At 44.3% G+C, this 19,249-nt stretch overlaps 1 protein-coding gene across 1 annotated transcript; it reads left to right on the top strand.

The window, feature by feature from the left end:
- Nucleotides 1-18,651, top strand: gpr37a (G protein-coupled receptor 37a; the record flags this gene model as incomplete). Its single annotated transcript, XM_080737075.1, has 2 exons — nt 1-1,026; nt 17,794-18,651. 2 exons carry the CDS (start codon nt 1-3, stop codon nt 18,649-18,651), a joined length of 1,884 nt encoding a protein of 627 aa, XP_080593201.1.
- Nucleotides 18,652-19,249: the final 598 nt, after the last annotated feature.

Here is a 19,249-nt window from a genome sequence, read left to right as displayed (position 1 = left end):
ATGTTGTTGCCACTTTTGAGATTACTGTGCGTCTCGCTGTGCAGCGAGGCCGTGCTAATAAGTCACCCGCACGACGCGGAGAACACAAAGAGCACTTTCACCCCGCAGCGCGATTATGAATCCACCGCCACAAACAGGAATGTACATAAGGCTCGTAGTGGCAGCGGGACATGGCAGCCGGCTGCTGCCGGCGAGGGGCGAGGAGCCGCCGGCGAGGGGCGAGGAGCCGTCAACGACAAACAACACAATAACGCTTGGGCGCATCATCAGCAGCAGCAGCAGCACCACGCTGCCATCCTGAACTCCGTGGCGAGGAGTCGAGGCGCTCCGCGCGCCGTGCGTAAAACGCAGCATCCGAAAGGACCAAGAGGACGCGCCGAGGATGGAGACGGAGAAGGACCCTGGCGCGCGCCGCCACGGGATGAGGCGTCGGCTGCCATGGCAACGCAGGGCAGAGGAGGATGCAGCCATGTCAAGAGTGACGCAAATTATCATCATAAGAGCAAGAAGCACGAGCACACGTGCCGGCGGAAAAAGAAGACACAGCACAGCAACCGTCAGAGACGAAACGTGAAGGATGATGGAGAGACGAGCCAGGCAGCATCCTTGGCCGTGTGGGACACGCTGCCTAAACCCCTGGCCCAGGAGCAAGACTTCAACGAAAGCAGCGACTATGAGCAGTTCACGCTGCCCAACCTGTTCGACAACTTCTTCCCCAAGAACAACAACAGGCGAAAGCAAGTACGGAATCCCTTCTACCCGGTCACGGCGGAGTCGTACGGCGCCTACGCTGTGGTCATCATCGGCGGCATAATCTTCATCGTGGGCATCCTGGGGAATATAGCCATCATGTGCATCGTGTGTCACAACTACTACATGAGGAGCATCTCCAACTCTCTGCTGGCCAACCTGGCCTTCTGGGACTTTGTGGTAATCTTCTTCTGCCTGCCGCTGGTCGTCTTCCACGAGCTGACCAAGAACTGGCTGCTGGGAGAGTTCTCCTGTAAAGTCATCCCTTACCTCGAGGTAAATAATTCATTACACTCACTGGTACTGTAGTTCAACACAATGAACACATAATGTCACAGGTTCTCTCACATGCCCAAGTTTAGCCTTTGCATAAACCTGTCATCGAGGGTAGGCAAGTGTTACGGTAAGTGCTAAGGTGGAGTCTGAAGAGGTGAGTCTTCAGACTACGGTGGAAGCCAGTGAGTGAGTCTGCTTCAGTCTTGAAGCAATAACTTTAGTTGCTTTGTAGGCCAACATCATTGTTTTGTACATTGTATGTTATGCCAGGGACACCCATACAAGATGTGTCCTGTTAAAAGGTTTTAAAAAGATATTCCAAATTGTTTTCATGATTTCAATTTTAAATTGGGGGTTTTAAAGTCAATATGGTATAGGTGTCCATATGGTACATTATGGTGGACAGGAATGCTACAGACAGTTTAACAACAATAAGTGAATGAAATTGAGACACAATTGTTGTCAGATAAAGGGAAACAATGTTGCGGACTGACTATAGCAGATAATAAGGTCACAGTGTGTTGCAGATTTGACACACATGTGTGAGCTTATAGATCTTCTATTTTCTGTCTGCAACACCGGCGTATGACAAAGCATAAATGGGGCTTCATGTGTGCTCATAGTCTCATTTAGGGCAGTCGTTCTCAACCTTTTCAGGCCACGACTCCCAAAATAATCATATTTGAACTGGGGACCCTGACAAGCACTTGGAATTGTACATATAGTTTGACTATTGTGAAAATAGCAACGTTGTAGATTGTCTATTTTCAAAATGTTTGCCTCTTTCTTATATTATTTGACAATTTGGCCAATGTTTCATCAGACAGTTTGTTATACTTTTGATGTAACCTAGCTGGTGTTCGTTTACAATGGGCGGTTTAGGCGGAAACCACATGCAGAAGAAGCGGCGTCGCTTTGTTTTGGTTCCCCCCGTTTGTTTCCCCAATTAAAATGCTTGAGTAGCCTAGTGTAGTCTTGCCAGTCGCTATGAGTTGGACTAAAAGATGCATATACCAAACAGATTTTTCAAGCAAAATTACTCCGCATCAAGGGGTTTATTAGGTAGGCCCTAAAAGTATGTCCTTGAGCACAGGGGAATTATGTTGGGTTAAAACTGAATCTGGTTTGATCATTCCGGACAAATTTGGTTTCCGCTCCCGACCGGATCAAATCCCGAAAAGTGAAGGGATCCCAGACTACTTTTATGCCCCGATCACTGCGTATGTTCAGTCTCACAACTCCATATACCTGTTGTTGTTGTCGTTACCTCGGCTGTTGACACCTTAAGGGTCTTCAACAGGGGGTCCGGGACCCCTAGGGGGTCCTCAGAGTTACTACAGGGGGGTCGCCAAATCTTTTTTCTTTTTTTTTACATGAACGGTACCACTTGAACATCAGCATCCCTATTCTGAGGATAACTTTGTGTTCTTCAATCTACAAGCACACAACGCCTTGTGACGTAACACTTGCCAAAAATAGCCGATCTACAATCTCACAACACGCCGTTAGAGAGTAAAAAAAAAAGACTATCAAGTACATTATTTACAGGTCTGTTTTACCAATTATAGAGTGTTTAAGTGGTACCAGATATGCAGCAAATAAACAAATAAAAGCTGAATTGATCCCAGTGTATGACACATTTCATTAAATCTCCACGATATGATTATTGTTTTGAGTGTTTTTTATCACGATAAACAATAGCGATTATCATTCCAACCCTAGTCATTATACTGATCACAATTCAAGGCACAGCATCGGTATCCTGACTCCACCCCATTTGCAGGTCATGTCAGTACATTAGATTAGGGCATCATAATGTGAAACCGAAACGAAAGGCAAATGTCAGCCCTAAGCAGCTTACTCTTCAAGCAGCACACCCTTTGTTTTGATACATCAACAGCTTTCCCCACTGCTGGTGTCACAAGCTGTGATTGATTGACTGAAGACTTTATTAGAAGTTTGATAACGTGGTGAATATCATAATTCCATAGGTCAGTCTCATAGTGTAATGTTACTGTTTAAATGCTTATAGAGTGCCATATGTTCTTAACAGTCAACCACAATCAACAATACTGGGACCCCCCCCAGTCGTCCTTGAGGGGGTTCCAGGAGGTCCCCAGCTAAATGATTGATTCGTAGGAACCAAATCGACCCTTACAGGTCTGTAACTGTGAATGTGTATGCATATCATCACTGTCGGGCAGAAACCTTGTATCTCCAAGTTTCAAATGTGTACGTTTTTTCGCAAAGTAAAGCCCTGCTTCATCAGACAAGGCCGTCGCACAAAAGTAGTGAAAACAGCCGATCTACAAGCAACGCCGAGGCGTTGTGTGCTTGTAGATCGGCTGTTTTCACTAGTTTAGTTCATTTTTTTAAATGATAAAAACGAACGGTTTTGGACATACAAGGTTTCCACCCGACAACGACGATATGTGTGTTCCATTTGTACACTCTCAGAGTTAAAACAGCTCTACTGTAACCTAGAATATTGTCATTCATTTTCCACAACTCAAAGTGGCATTATGAAATCATCATCGAATAATTATGCCTAACCTGCTTTCAGAGCAGGTTGTTAGTCGAGGCACTCTTCACCGTTTCCACTGAATGAGCACGAGTCAACTTAAATGCACTCCATCAACCATGACACAACAAGGCCTAATCTCTGTCTGTCTGAGAGCGTAGCCTCTTAAAACATTTGTTAATCTGCGCGTTGTGATGCTGTTTGTTTGAGCCAGTATGGGGGGTTGGGGGCATAATACAGTACAGTACAGTACAGTGCCCAGGTTTTGTGTTGACTGGCTGTTTGCACCGTACAGGATGAGAAGTTGATCAGCTTGTGTTTGTCTTGTGGGAATTGTAAATTATGGGTGCAACAACACTGTTAAAATAGCAAAAATAGACGGTATACTAGCTCAAAACACATCGCAATGTGATGCGGGCTAATCAGTTTAGATCATCTATTTTCAATCATCTTGCATGACTGTTGTATGATGAATCAAAAAAAGAAAGAATAGGGCTTAAGTGGTTCATCAGACAAATCAATTTAGTTGATTAAGAAAAAAATATTGCATTAATTTGTTGATATATATAAAAAGAAAAGAAAATTATGACCACTGAAACACAAGCACCTCCATTATTCAATGAATCATAACAGTAATCAATGGAATAATATCTAAGAAGATAATCATTAGGCAGGCAGCCCTACTGGTAATGGTGTGAAGAGAGCCCAAAGAAACACATCCTCACTTCATTCTCATTCCACTCATCCATGTGTTTGAGTCTATCACTGTATGTACTGTTAGCCTCTGCCTGTCTGTCCACCTATCAACGCATCTATCTATAGCAGGGCTCGTCAACGTTGTCCAGGCCAAGGACCCCTTTTGCTAAGAGAGAGATAAAGCAGGGACCCCTACTTTACATTACATACTGTATACAATTGTGTTCCATTTTGTCTGTCGGGTGGAAACCTCATGGGCCCTATTTTCACTGGTGCCTTACCCCTTATCCCTAAACATTTTTGCAATTTCTTACTAATTTGAAAAACATTTTTAAATAGTTCAAATAGTCGATCTACAAGCTCACAACGTGTTGATTTAGATCAGCTATTTGAAGTACTTTCAAAAAATGGTAAAAAAATCCGAAGATACAGCAAGGCCCATTATGTCCAAAATTGTTACCTTTCAGGATTCAAATTCAAAAGTAGCAGATCCACAAGCTCATAACGCGTCTCTTGATGGCATGTTTCGAGCTTGCATATCTGCTACTTTGTATGCTTTTGTGTAACGCTCTGACTTTAAAAAAATATATATTTCCAATTAACTCCTCTAAGGTATATTAATGACATAGTTAAACATTGAAAATGGGTGGTCTTCCCCTTTAAGTAAATTTTGATACCAATATTTTGTACTTTTACTCAAGTACGTTTTTTAATTACAGACTTTTAACTTGTAACAGAGTATTTCTACATTGCAGTATTGGTACTTTTACTCAAAGAAGAAAGAGTACTTTTCCCACCACAGCCTGCAGAGTCCTTGGCTTGTATTCAAAACCGGCTGTTTGTGAGCTGAGTTTGTGCAGTCTCTATATTGTCATGGTGTGTGGCACCTTGTGGACAGGACGATACCCAGTCGCCTACTTTTTCCATTGTTCTGTGTACAATAGCTTGTTGACACGTAGCACATAGCTCGCAGCCACAACACTCCTATAAGCTGTACGGTACAGGTGGGTGTGTGTGGCGCATAGTATCATGCTATTGTCCATACCTTGCAAACATTCATTTCATATCGCTGGCTGCTGCTGTGAAGATTGATGTTATTCCATTCCTTTCTGAAATGATTTATTCTTAGCGGCGCACCAGTGTCATGCACCAAAAATAGATGATCTGCAAACTCACAACGGCGCACAACAACGTCAAAACTTGATGCGTTGTGAGCTTGTAGATCAGCTATTTCAGGTGCGCGACAGGGCGCACAACCAAGTATAACCCGGGCTTAACCACTCACCCACTTCAATAAAACAAGCATTAGTCTGCAATATTGGAAACGGTTCACGTCACGGTGAACCTGGCGGTTCCATAATTTTGGTTACAGGTTCTTTTGTTTTCTTACATCGACGACCACAGACACAACTGGGTCAGAGCAGTGTCTGGCTGTAACCCTAGAGCTGACATCAGAGTAGGTTGCCTCAGGTATGTAACTTTCACCAACTTGCAGTGCATGAGTGTCAAATGATAGCTGTAATGTAGAGCTAGAGAGTGTAGAGAGTTGTGAATCAGTGAAAACAAAAACATTAAGCCCCCCTCCCCCACAAGCACACATAAAATTGTGTTACGTCATTAGCCGCAGTGAAGAGAAGAGTGCTTCACCACAAACCCCGACACATCTCCCTGCTTTAACTTTCTGACATCAACCCCTCACCTAAACAAGTGAGTGTATGAATGAGCCTTTAGGAGTAAAAACCTATTAAAGTAGGTGATATTGGTACATTATAACCTGAACCTGATGGGTCGTTTTTCATTGCCAGACTGACAATAGAACATTGTTCAAATAGATAGAACAGGGGTCTTCAACATTTTCAGGCCAAGGACCCCTAAGCTGAGAGAAAGATGAAGCAGGGACCCCCTCTACATAAATGTGTGATGCAGATTTTCATCGATTTCATAGATAGATTCATAGACTTGTTTGACAGCACTGTCTGTCATCAGTCTATGTTGGATTCGTGTTTTTAGTTAACTTGACCTTTCACTCTGTACCCTGTACTTGGTCTGCTCTCTACACCAAATCTATTTGCCGAAAATAGCCGATCTACAAGCTCTCAACGCCTCGCAGTACGAGGCGTTGAGAGCTTGTAGATCTGCTATTTTTGGCTAAAGTTCTCCTCAGTATAAGGATGCGAGGGTTCAAGTTGTTCATTTAAAAGAATGATCCTATCACAAAGATTTGGCGGCCGCCCCTGTAGTAACTCTGAGGACCCCCTAGGGGTCCCGGTCCATGGTTCTATTACATTAGCCTACCGTAATCCTATTACATGTTCTTATTAGAACCCAGCCTTCAACCTGCATGATATGCCATCCATTTATAGGGGTATTTAAAATGTTTGCCCCCGGTGGTGGGAGGATACATCACAGCCATCCAATAACGACAGCGGCGCGTTAGCTTCGCTATGCCAAGCTGGTCTCAAACCATGCGGCTAATGGGGTGTAATTATAGCGAACAGAGGGGATATTAATTCTAATGGGCTGCCAGGGCAATGCACAATGCTCCACGGCCTGTGAAAATCTGTCATTATGGACGCAGATGAGACATGGGTTAGTTACACAAGGCCTTCCCCGCAACCCCCCCAGTCTAGTTTAGGACTGAGTCACACACACACACACACACACACACACACACACACACACACACACACACACACACACACACACACACACACACACACACACACACACACACACACCAGTTTTTGCGAGAGAAATAAGCAACCAGGTCTATGAAATGGAGCCCATAAAAGTCCAAAGCCGCTTATAATAAGCAGACATGGCAACACTGACACACACAGCTCTGGGGGACGTATTGCTGTCATGTTGATGTGATGCTAGACATTAATGTGTCGTTGTGTGTTTAATGTGCATGTCTTTTGTTTGTGCTGCGGTCGGACGACGTTTAGCTGAGCTCTAAGGTTGTATATCAACAAGGACACAAGGCGCGGGCAGACAGTTACACTGACACATAAAAATGTCTGTTATACTCTGGAGCAGGACAGAGGACCTTTGGGTGGCCGCCGTAGCCAGTATACATGTTGAACTGTACCTGACATTTAGTTGTTGTCGGTGGAAACCTTGTCTGTTTTTGTTTTTATTTTAAAAGCGATTTAAAATAGTGAAACTAGCCGATCTACAAGCACACAACGCCTCGCATCGTGAGGCGCCGCTGTGTGCTTGTAAGATCTGCTAGTTTCACTACTTTTGTGCGACACTCTGAAGTAGGGCTTTAATTTACAACAACAACAAACAAAAAAAACATACACATTTGAAACACATTTGAACTTGAAAATATGTATTTGGCCGCAGACCCCCTGTTGGTTTGTCCCAGGGACCCCCAGAAGAGAAGACTTATGTAAAAGAAATGTCCAAACATTTTCAATATGTGGTTACAATGATTGTGATGCTGTATGAGCCAATTTTGCTGGGGACCACTTTAAGAACCAATGATTTAACCACACGAACGTCCCTATCCTTGAGTATGTACAGTAGGGTTTGTTAAGCTTTAGCCCTCTCTCTGCATGCAGGTGATCACATTGTGTGTTATTTTGAGATCTGCTTCATTGAACGATGAAGCATGTATGGAATCACTACTTCTGGTTCTGCTCCTGTACATCACACAACACAAAAGCAACAGATGAAGATGAGCCACACTATTTAGAACTAGAAATACTGTTCCTACGAAACAGTGTAGGCTTGCATGTAACACCATTTATTATTAATGTAACGATTTATTTGTACATACATTTTTACCTTGATTGGGAGTTTTTATTTTAGTTTTTTCTTCTTTTTTTTCTGCAATTGGAATTCAATAGAGGAAAGGTGCAATTACAATTCAATGGGGAAGTGTAGTTCAATGGGAGAGTGATACTAGCTCCAGGATTGGTCTGGCTTCACATGACAGTTACCCACCTGTAGAATATAGTCACAGCACAGTTGTTGATTCTCCATGATGTCATAGAAACAGAGACTTCTGATTGAACATTTTTACCTTGATTGGGAGTTTTTATTTCAGTTATTATTATTTTTTATTTTTTCCTGAAATTGGAATTCAATGGAGGAAAGGTGCAATTGCCTACAAAACAGTGTGGGCTCACATGTAACACCATGTATGGGCTCAAAGATCTACCCTTTGGCTGCACCTTATTGGCTAAGGGCCCTGCCTTTGTACTGTCGAGGAGAACTTGACTGATAGATTACGTCATTTTTTGAGGAGAACTTGACTTATAGATTACTTCATTTTTGAGGAGAACTTGTAGATAAATAATGAAGATAACATACGTGTGCTCGCTTCCAGCGAGCCCACAATTAGTTTTTCCATATAGAGAGTAAGGTCAAAATGATGTCATTGTACCTGAGTCTCTGAGTGCATTGCCCACAACAACCCAATATTAAATAAATTAGTATAATGTTATCAGCATATAAAAGAAATTCAAGGCATTGTATGCATGTTATACTTATTTGCATAGTATATGTGTTACATCGGCTGTAGGTGTAATGTGAAAAAAGAGCGTACTAAGCATAGACATAGAAAGGTAGACGCCTCCTTCAGGACCAAGGGAATCCGTGTGCATTGCTTCCACGTGCGTCACACATACGGACGTTGCTAGGCCAATCAGAGGCAGGTGGGGGAGGATCTTTACCTACGCAGCCTGTAAGAACAGCTGAGCCGCGCAACATCGGAACTGGCTCTGTTGAATTGAATTGTAGTCCTTGGATAAGTCCCGGAAAAGATGCGCTGTGATTGGCCAGTAGTCACTTGACTGGCAGGAGTCCCTTGGTTTTTCCAGGAAGCCCGGACTACAACTGTTGCACGTCACTCCAATGAACTGCAGAGGCGAACGAGGCATTTCGCTTTTTATATCTGCGGTACCAAGTACAGTTGGAAGGTGCATTTGGGTTTTCACGGTTTACAGTAAAAAGGTTTTCCTCCAGTGTGGATACCCTGGTGTCTCTTCAGGTGACGTAACCGACTGAAAGCCTTGTCACACTCTTTACAGTGAAAAGGTTTTTCTCCTGTGTGGATATGCAGGTGACTCTTCAGGTTACATAACTGACTGAAACTCTTGTCACACTCTTTACAGTTGAAAGGTTTTTCTCCAGTGTGGACACGTTGGTGAATCTTCAGTTGATCTAACCGACTAAAGCTCTTGTCACACTGTTTACAATAGAAAGGTTTTTCTCCACTGTGGCTACGTTGGTGAATCTTCAGTTCATCTAACCGACGAAAACTCTTGTCACACTCTTTACAGTGAAAAGGTTTTTCTCCAGTGTGGATACGTTGGTGAATCTTCAGTTCATCTAACCGACTAAAACTCTTGTCACACTGTTTACAATAGAAAGGTTTTTCTCCAGTGTGGATACGCTGGTGTCTCCTCAGCTCATCTAACCGACTAAAAGCCTTGTCACACTGTTTACAATAGAAAGGTTTTTCTCCTGTGTGGATATGCAGGTGACTCTTCAGGTTACATAACTGACTGAAACTCTTGTCACACTCTTTACAGTGAAAAGGTTTTTCTCCTGTGTGGATACGCTGGTGATTTCTCAGGTTACATAACTGACTGAAACTCTTGTCACACTCTTTACAGCGAAAAGGTTTTTCTCCTGTGTGGATACGCTGGTGCATCTTCAGGAGGCTTAACTTACTGAAACTCTTGTCACACTGTTTACAGATGTGAGTTTTCTTCCCTTTATAAGTATTCACTTCTCCTGGTTGAATTAAAGGGCCTACACCATGAATTTTCATTTTTCCAATTTTTATGTATTTTCTTGGTGTCCCACCAGCAACTTCTATCCTCACAAAGTCCTATTTCTGACCATTGTGTCTTTCTCAGTTTATGGGCAGATCTATGTTAGCATGTCTCAGAACGGTCCTGATTGTGAAATGTCAGATTTGTGATGTCACAAGGCCTGAGAAGGAGGCAGGAGGAGCTGGGAGAGGGTTGGGGAGGGGTGGGCAGGCCTGAGAAGGAGGCAGGAGGAGCTGGGAGAGGGTTGGGGAGGGGTGGGCAGGCCTGCTGAGCAGGAGGTGGGGAGGAGTGTGGGGCCAAAACTGGCTCAATAGCGCAGTCCTCCCACTCAGGACAAGGTGGTACTGCAGCTGAAAATGCTCTGAAAGCCAGGCAGAAATGACAGGGGCTCTCTATTCAGGAGTGGTAATTTAGCCTCAAACCTTTTCAAAAACGTTTTTGGGACACAAACAGTGTTATATAAATTATTTTTAAATGCATGGTGTAGGACCTTTAAAGTCTTGGTCAACTTTTGATGACTGTAAGATTTCGGTTCGTCTGTGTCTCCTTGTTCCTGGCTGGTTACAATTCCGGTGATTTGCTGGAAGGATTCCGACAGGATATGTCCATTTATGGGTATTTGGCAGTTGAGGTCGTCATGGCTCGTTTGAGGTGTGAAGTACGTACAACCAGAACAGCGGATCGTAGTCTGGGGAGATTGAGACCATACTCCTTCCTGGAGTGGCGGTTCACCAAATCTGCATTTATACATGGACTGTGATAGGGACAGGGTTTTAGGGTCTGTTGGGTAATGGAATATTTATTTATCCTCTTTCTGACTCTGAGCTTTTTCTATCTCCTCCTCTCACAACACTGAGCAAGAAGACTGATGTCTGTGGAATGAAGTGGAATTCACAAATATTTTCAACTCTTATATGATGCTGAGCAGAGCTCTTGTCTGACCTCACGCACAACACAACCGGTTGCCATTCATGCCTGACAATACCGATGTGTGCAGGCTGCCGCCCCTCCATATTTGGGCAAGACTGACGTCATCAATATGACATCACCACCATGATGGAAGAGATCCATGTAGATGCCATGCCTTTATTAGACCCAGTTTATTTATTTTCACCAGCTTGCAAAGCTGGTTAATATTACGATAGTATGTCATCAAAATGATGAACATCATATTACAGGAGATTTAATGACGTCAGAATTTGGGAGATTATATAATGACTAGTCCAGGACTAGATTGCGCCTGCACTAGATTGCAGGCGCTTTTTTGAGAGTAAAATACCTGTGTGACGTATGATCTTGGAAGGTTGCCCCAGAAAATGTGTCGATCTCAACAGGCACTTCTTCTTTCGTGTATCATCGTCGCTTATCATCGCCCAGGCCTAATGGTAGCATCATAACATTTATATACTAGAAATACTGTTCCTGCGAAACAGCGTGGGCTCGCTCGTGACTATATTCTCCAACATGCTAACTGTCATGTGAAGCTCAACCAATACTCCAGCTACCACCACTCCCAGATGTTTCTCCGCAACTCGATTGCACCTAATTGGCTAAGGGCCCTGCCTTTGTACTGTCTGCGACGGAACTCACTATATATAAACTAGACCAGGTCAACCTGGTTGTGCCAGACCCCCTGTCTGTCATCATCATTTATGACATCATGCCTTTTGTAGGCATGTCATCATCATGTCATCATCATATATACCCTTTATATAGAAAACCAGGACAGACATTTGCTTATGTAGGCCTACCCATTTCATGGGTCTGGCAATAATGAAGATAACATAGTGTTCTTGCCTTTCAGGCGAGCCCACAATTATATCAGCTAGCTTTAGATAATTGAACCATGGCAATTGGTTTGTATAGCTACTGGCAATAAGGTTCTGTCAAACTTCAACATCACTTTAAACCTCTCAGCCTGAGCCCCTGGCTTGCATTGATTTATATACTTTTTTTGTGTGACTAATGGTGAAAAACATGTCACATTGCTATGGAAAAAAAATCTATCTTCTAGTGTCCCTTCAGAGGCTCCGTACATTGCAGCACATTGTGAGCTTTTAGACCTGTTGTTTTCGATATTTTTTTACTTTTTACTTTTGGCAATTAAAATGACATGACAATAGGTCAAGTTGAAAAGAGGTAAACTGCATCCTCTTCATCCTCCATGCATGGCTCCCCCCCCCCCCCCCCCCCTAGAGTTCTCAAATTCTGCCCGAACCGGACCATACCGACCCGACATTTAGGGTAGTGTAGGGCCTAAAATGTATGCTAATTAGAAAAGGATCAAACCTCGGTTCGAAGTGAAGCGGTGAATTTTTATTCTATGTGTTCTAGAGCTATGAAATCTGTAGATCTATACATTCTGTTTTCTAGATCTATACTTTCTATGTGCTTTAGTTCTATATTTTTATGAATTCTAAATGAATGAATGATTTTGTCTGGAGGGCCAAATTGGCATGTGAAACTTGACCAATCCTCAATTGGTCAAGCATGCACGGGACATGTACGGGACAGACAAAACTGACCAATCACAGCGCAGAGATGCACGGGACAGGTACGGGACACACAAAGCCACACCTTGGAAGCGGCTTTCACCGCTTAAAAAAAATGTATTGGAGTACATTTATAGTTTATGACTAAATTCTTTCCAAACCCGACCGTACCCGACCTGACCCGAGTTGGGTCGGGTAGGGCCTCGGGCTGGCCCAGTTAGGGCCCAGTTAGAACCGGGCCTTAATTTTCTGGCCCGTTGAGAACTCTACCCCCCCCCCCCCACACACACACACACACCTCCTCTTGACACCCGTGTGTCTGTTTGTTCCATCCTTCCATGGCTGCTTAGTGCTCCCCCTTCCCTCCTAGCCTCTTAGCCTCCTAGCCTCCTAGCTGGGGGCCAGAAAGCCTTCAGACAGATGAAAGAGCCTGGCTCCTCACAGCTGCATTCTGTCTTCTTCTGGCTCTGTGGAGCCTGAGCCAGGAAAACACTCTGCACTGTTTACACCTTCTGTTGCCAAGGCCCCTTATATGAGGGGGGACAAGGGCAACAGCACCAAGGCAAAGTGCTGCCTGCTGCCTGCCGCCCCCCAAACATCGGAACATGAGAGCATGTTCCCTGTGTGACTTTATTACGAGCATCAAAGAATGTGATCGTCACTGTCGGGCAGAAACCTTGTATCTCAATATAGATTTGTTTGTTTGTTTTTGTAAATGAATGCTCTGCGTCATTGTAAAAAAGGAGTAGTGAGAGTAGACAAAAGTAGTAAAAATAGCCAATATTTGAAAATCCTGTACATCAGCAATTTTTTCTCACTATTAAAAGAAAACGTGGTTATATGTATGTCTGTGGGGTTTATAAACATTGACCCAATGAAAATGAACAAGAGCTTGTGAGTAAATAATAACTCCATTGGATCCACAGGACAATCGTGGTTATGAACTCGACACCGTGGTATGCATTGCACAACCTTACAAACATACACATTTGTTTTAGCGGTATTGCAGTTATTGCACCCAGCCCGCACAAGTAGCTTTTTCCATTTCTGGAATAGTAACGGTTTTGGACATACAAGGTGTCTGCCCAGTAGTGACGCTATGAGACAATGCATATCGTTGCTGTTGTCGGGTGGAAACCTTGTATGTCCAAAACCGTTCGTTTTGTATTTATCCTTTTGAAAAATTATTTAAACTAGTGAAAATAGCCGATCGTTGGAGCAGGGCTTTACTTTACGAAAAAATGTACACATTTGAAACTTGGAGATACAAGGTTTCTGCCCGACAGTGACGATATGATCACATGAAGCGTTACTGGAACTGCTGCTGTACAGCTTATACTGTCATGACTCACAATCAGCACGTGCACACGCACGCACGCACGCACGCACGCACGCACGCACGCACGCACGCACGCACGCACGCACGCACGCACGCACGCACGCACGCACGCACGCACGCACGCACGCACGCACGCACACACACACACACACACACACACACACACACACACACACACACACACACACACACACACACACACACACACACACACACACACACACAAAAACACACACACACACACACACACACACACACACACACACACACACACACACACACACACACACACACACACACACACACACACACACACACACACACACGGCTCATGTTTACTTTGGCTGAAGTACAGTAATATACAGAGATATAACTGTGAACACAAATTAAGTACAGTACTCCAGTACTTTTAACTCAAGTAGCCTACAAATTTGACTGAGCATCTGTCACTTAGTTGGGTAATATTTGACCAGGAGTATCTATATTTTTGACTCGATTACCGGTTTTGAGTACTTTGACCACCACTTCCCGTAAGAGTACATTTTTACACTCCCAGATTATTTTAATTGTATCGTATTTTACCGTTATTTAATCAGGGAAAACCGATTGAGACCACCGAGCTCTCATTTTCAAAGGCGCCCGAAACACAATCATCATAAACAAAATAAAATCATCGCACATCAATACAGCTTGCACTGTTAATGATTATGGCGTTATTCGAAGCATGCACAATATGCCTGCACTTCAAATTCCTTCATCACATGTTTGAGTTGGCCCCTAAAGGACTGAAGTATTCCAATTTGAATGTCTGTTGAAAGTCGTCCTATACTCAACAACTAAAAGCTGTTTTTCCAGCTCTGTGTTGACTCCCAGGAGCAGCAAAGAGCCAGCTGATCCCCAGACCGTGTCTGGTAATTGTTACTGCAATGCCATGTAATGAGAGATGACAGGTAATTAGGTGGTACAATGAGATTGCTTTATAAACATATCGTCATTGTCGGGTGGAAACCTTGTATGTCCAAACCGTTCGCTTTGTATTTATCATTAAAAACAAAGATTTAAAATAGTGAAAATAGCAGATCTACAAGCATACAACGCCTCGCACTGCGAGGCGTTGTGCGCTTGTAGATCTGCTATTTTCTCTAGTTTTGTGCGACAGTCTTGTATGATGAAGCAGGGCTTTAACTTTACGAAAAAACATGCACATTTGAAACATGGAAATACAAGGTTTCTGCCCGACAGTGACGATATACAGGAGCCAGTGCTGTGTTCTCCTTGTGACCAGGGATGTCCTGCCCACTGCCATTCCTTACTTACCAGAGAGAACATTTAGAACATTGCCGATCTACTGGACAAACTCATGCAGTGAGCTTGTAGTTCGGCTATTTTCACCCCATTTATCTGTGGAACAGAGTCAAACTAAATGTAATGGCTCAACTCCTACAATTCCAAGTGCTTTTCAGGGTGTGTGTGTGTGTGGGGGGGTCCCCAGTTCAAAAGATTTTTTTGTCAGGGTCCCCAAATATGATTATTTTGGGCGGTCTCCAGTTCAAATGTGAATATTTTGGGGCGGTCCCCAGTTCAAGTGTGAATATTTTTGGTTATGGGGGGGTCACAGCCTGAAAAAGGTAGCCTGCATCAGAGGATTCCCAACCTCTTCTGGATCACAGATCAGGAATGGCTGCTCTCTACATTTCACTCTGTTCCCTGTCCTGTGATAAGCAGCAGGTGGCAGACAGATCTGTGAGGGCGTGACCACATCATGTGGATTTATATATCCACGCCAACCGCTCTAACCCGATCAATTACACAAAGTGTTCCTCCATGTCTGTGCTAATAGTGATTGATGGTGAACCCACTGCAAGTTTCCCCGACAACATTGTCGGGTGGAAATCTTGTATGTCCAAAACTGTTGACAGGAAAGGGGGGAAAAGAGCAGTGTGTGCACTTTTGGCTGCTTTTTCTGTAATGTCGCTTGTATGTATCATTAGTTGCAGTTTGTATTTTTTGGGTCTTGTTTTAAAAATACATTGTTGGCACTGTAGAATGACGAAGTAGGACATTAATTTACAAGTTCTCTTTTTTTTCTTTGGAAAGATATGAGGTTTCTGCCCGACATCAATGATAACGTCTGAGACAACTTCCTGTTTGGTTTGACAGAGACCAGAACTCTCCATTTAGGATGTTTCCCCCCATAAAACTGTATACCAGTGCTATATTTGCAATGTAGAAATGCTCTGTTACAAGTACAAGTCTGGAATTCAAACTATGTATTGAGTGAAAGTACAAAAGTATTCGTGACGTGTGAGCTTGCAGATCGTCTATTTTCAAATGCCGAAATGTAACTAGTAACTAAAGTTTTCAAATAATTGTTGTGGATTAAAAGTACAATGTTGGGATCTGAGATGTAGTGGAGTAGAAGCAAAGTATTGGAAATTGGAAATACTCAAGTAAAATACAAATACATCAAAATTGTACTTAAGTACATTTAAGTAAATGTACTTAGTTACTCTACAACACCCTGCTTCTGGTTGGACTGAATCAACCCATTAAGACCAGAGGCTGATTCTACAAATGCCTTCTAAATCAGTAGTTCTCACACTTTTTCAAAAACCACCTCGCAGCGCCACACAAAGTGAGGCGCTTGTGAGCTTGAAGAACTGCTATTTTTGGGGGTCCCGAGAGCCCCACTTTGAGAACCACTGTTATCTGGTCGTACAGCAGCAGCATCACATAGAGAACAGCTGGCTTCCATCAGTAGGGCTGGTTTACAGTAGGTTGCATTCTGTGGCTGTGTTGGTTTAGATACGATTCTAACGACTGTACTGTATCACTTGGCTTGTTGTCTTTTGTTGTGGTGATCAGAACGACCGGGGCCATCTGATTGGCCATTCAGGTGAAACACCGGAGCGGAGCAGGGGCCAGCGGGATGGTTTGTGTCCCGGCAGCGGGGCCTCCCGCTCCTTGGCCCGGTGCTCCAACAAACAAACAAAAGTGCCAGTGTGTTTGTGGGTGGGGAAGCCGGCAGTGTCCTTATCTCACGCTCACTAGTGACACCTACTGGTTGGTCGGCATGCCTGTGCAGCGGGGGAGGGGACCTGGAGGCTGTGGTGGACTGTAACCAAGTACATTTACTTGAGTACTGTACTCAAGTAAAATGTTTTGACTATCTGTTCCCAAAATTAAAAAAAAAAATCTATCGATTACTCACACCATGGAGACTTGAGTTCAATAATATTTTATGTATTTGTCGCATTCCTAAGACAAAATATAGATTATAGTAAGGCTCAGTGGCCTCGTGGTTAGAGTGTCAGCCCTGAGAGTGGGAGTTTGGGGTCCGGTTAATACCAAAGACTTCAATTCAATTCAATTTCAAACTACATTTCTTGGACGAGAAAAGTACTAGTAGTAGTTATGAATGAACCACTTAAGCCAAGCAAGTCCTTTTACTTAAGTACTGTACTTTTCTTTTTAGGTATTTTTACATTACTTGAGTATTCCCAATTTCCAATACTTTTACTTCTACTCCACCACATCTCTGATCCAAATATTGTACTTTTACTAAACTACATGTATTTGAAAACTTTAGTTACTAGTTAAAAATACTACAGTATATAAATTTCCGCCATTTGAAAACAGCCAATATACAAGAGAAGCAACTCACTGTGAGCTTGTAGATCAGCTATTTTCAAAAGATTTGTATTTGAAAACTTGAAACAGGACATTCTGCACAATGAGTACTTTTGGTAGTCTACTTTATTTTGAATTCCGGACTTTTACTTGTATTTCTATATTGCAGTATTGATACTTTTACTTACAAAAGTAGAACATGTGAGTACTTCTTTCCACCAGTACTACTTTCCACCACTGGTCGTGCTGAAGTCAACTCCCAGGTCCTAACACAACCACCTCTCTCCTCTTGTCCAGGTGGTCTCTCTCGGTGTCACCACCTTCACGCTGTGCGCCCTGTGCATCGACCGCTTCCGCGCCGCCACCAACGTGCAGATGTACTACGAGATGGTCGAGAACTGCGCGTCCACCGGCGCCAAGCTGGCTGTCATCTGGGTGGGCGCCCTCCTGCTGGCGCTGCCCGAGGTCCTCATCCGGCAGCTGGCGGTGGAGGACGGCGAGCCGCCGGATGCGGCGACGGCGCCCGGCGAGCGCTGCGTGGTGCGCGTCTCCACCGAGCTGCCCGACACGCTGTACGTCCTGGGCCTCACCTACGACGGCGCCCGCCTCTGGTGGTACTTCGGCTGCTACTTCTGCCTTCCCACACTGTTCACCATCTGCTGCTCGCTGGTGACGGCGCGCAAGATCCGCAAGGCCGAGCGGGCGGCCGTGCGCGGCACCAAGAAGCAGATCCACCTGGAGAGCCAGATGAACTGCACCGTGGTGGCGCTGGCCATCCTCTACGGCTTCTGCATCATCCCCGAGAACATCTGTAACATCGTGAGCGTCTACATGGCGGCCAGCGTGCCCCGCCGCGCCCTGGACGCGCTGCACCTGGTCGCCCAGCTGCTGCTGTTCTGCAAGGCGGCCGTGACGCCCGTGCTGCTGCTGTGCCTGTGCCAGCCGTTCAACCGGGCCTTCCTGGACTGTTGCTGCTGCTGCTGCCAGGAGTGCGGGCCCAGCGGCGGCGGCTCCGGCGGAGGCGCGCGGGCGTCAACGAGAACGAGTGCCAGCGACAACGAGTGCACCACCACCGAGCTGGAGCTGTCACCCTTCAGCACAATCCGTCGCGGTGAGACGACCTCGCCCTACGCCTCCGTGGGGACACACTGCTGAAGGGAAGGGACGGACAGACATACGGACGGACGGAGGGGTTTACAAACATGTCCAAAGTGTTACATCAAAGGAAGGGGTCTTTAAGTTCAATGGACCATAGGAACCGCAGCATTGGGTGAACATTTTGTTTAATTTCTACTACGTTTAGGAATTTGATTGTTATTGACATATCAAGTTATTTTGACCAACTCTGGGGACCACAAACAAAGGTGGGTTTACTAAGGGGCCGTGTCCACAGAAGGAGCGGAGAAGCGTTTGGCTAATCGCGTCCAGCGTGCTTCTTAAAACACACATTTTTTTTATTGTTTGAACCTATCCGACCTTTGCTGTGCTTGCGCGCCATCTGCTTCATTAGAAATCGAATCAGAATCAACTTATCACAGGTTTACAGGTGTAAAACAGTAGGTGAAATGTGTTTCTCTGCAAGCTCCATCATTTTGTGTTATTTCTATAAGAGAAAGGGAAGAAGACATGTTAGCAAGGGGAAGAGAGGTACTGTACAGTATATACCTGAGGTAAGACCTGTATTTTGATTGTCTTAAGTACCAGCTCTTATGCCTTAACTTAACTCTTTGAGTGCCAGCGCCCTCTAGGGGCC

The sequence above is a fragment of the Nannobrachium achirus genome (assembly GCF_963921795.1).
Source record: "Nannobrachium achirus genome assembly, chromosome: 11".
NCBI classification, from domain to species: Eukaryota; Metazoa; Chordata; class Actinopteri; order Myctophiformes; family Myctophidae; genus Nannobrachium; species Nannobrachium achirus.
The sequence above is the reverse complement of the archived record's forward strand: the minus strand, read 5'-3'. Positions and strand labels throughout refer to the sequence as shown.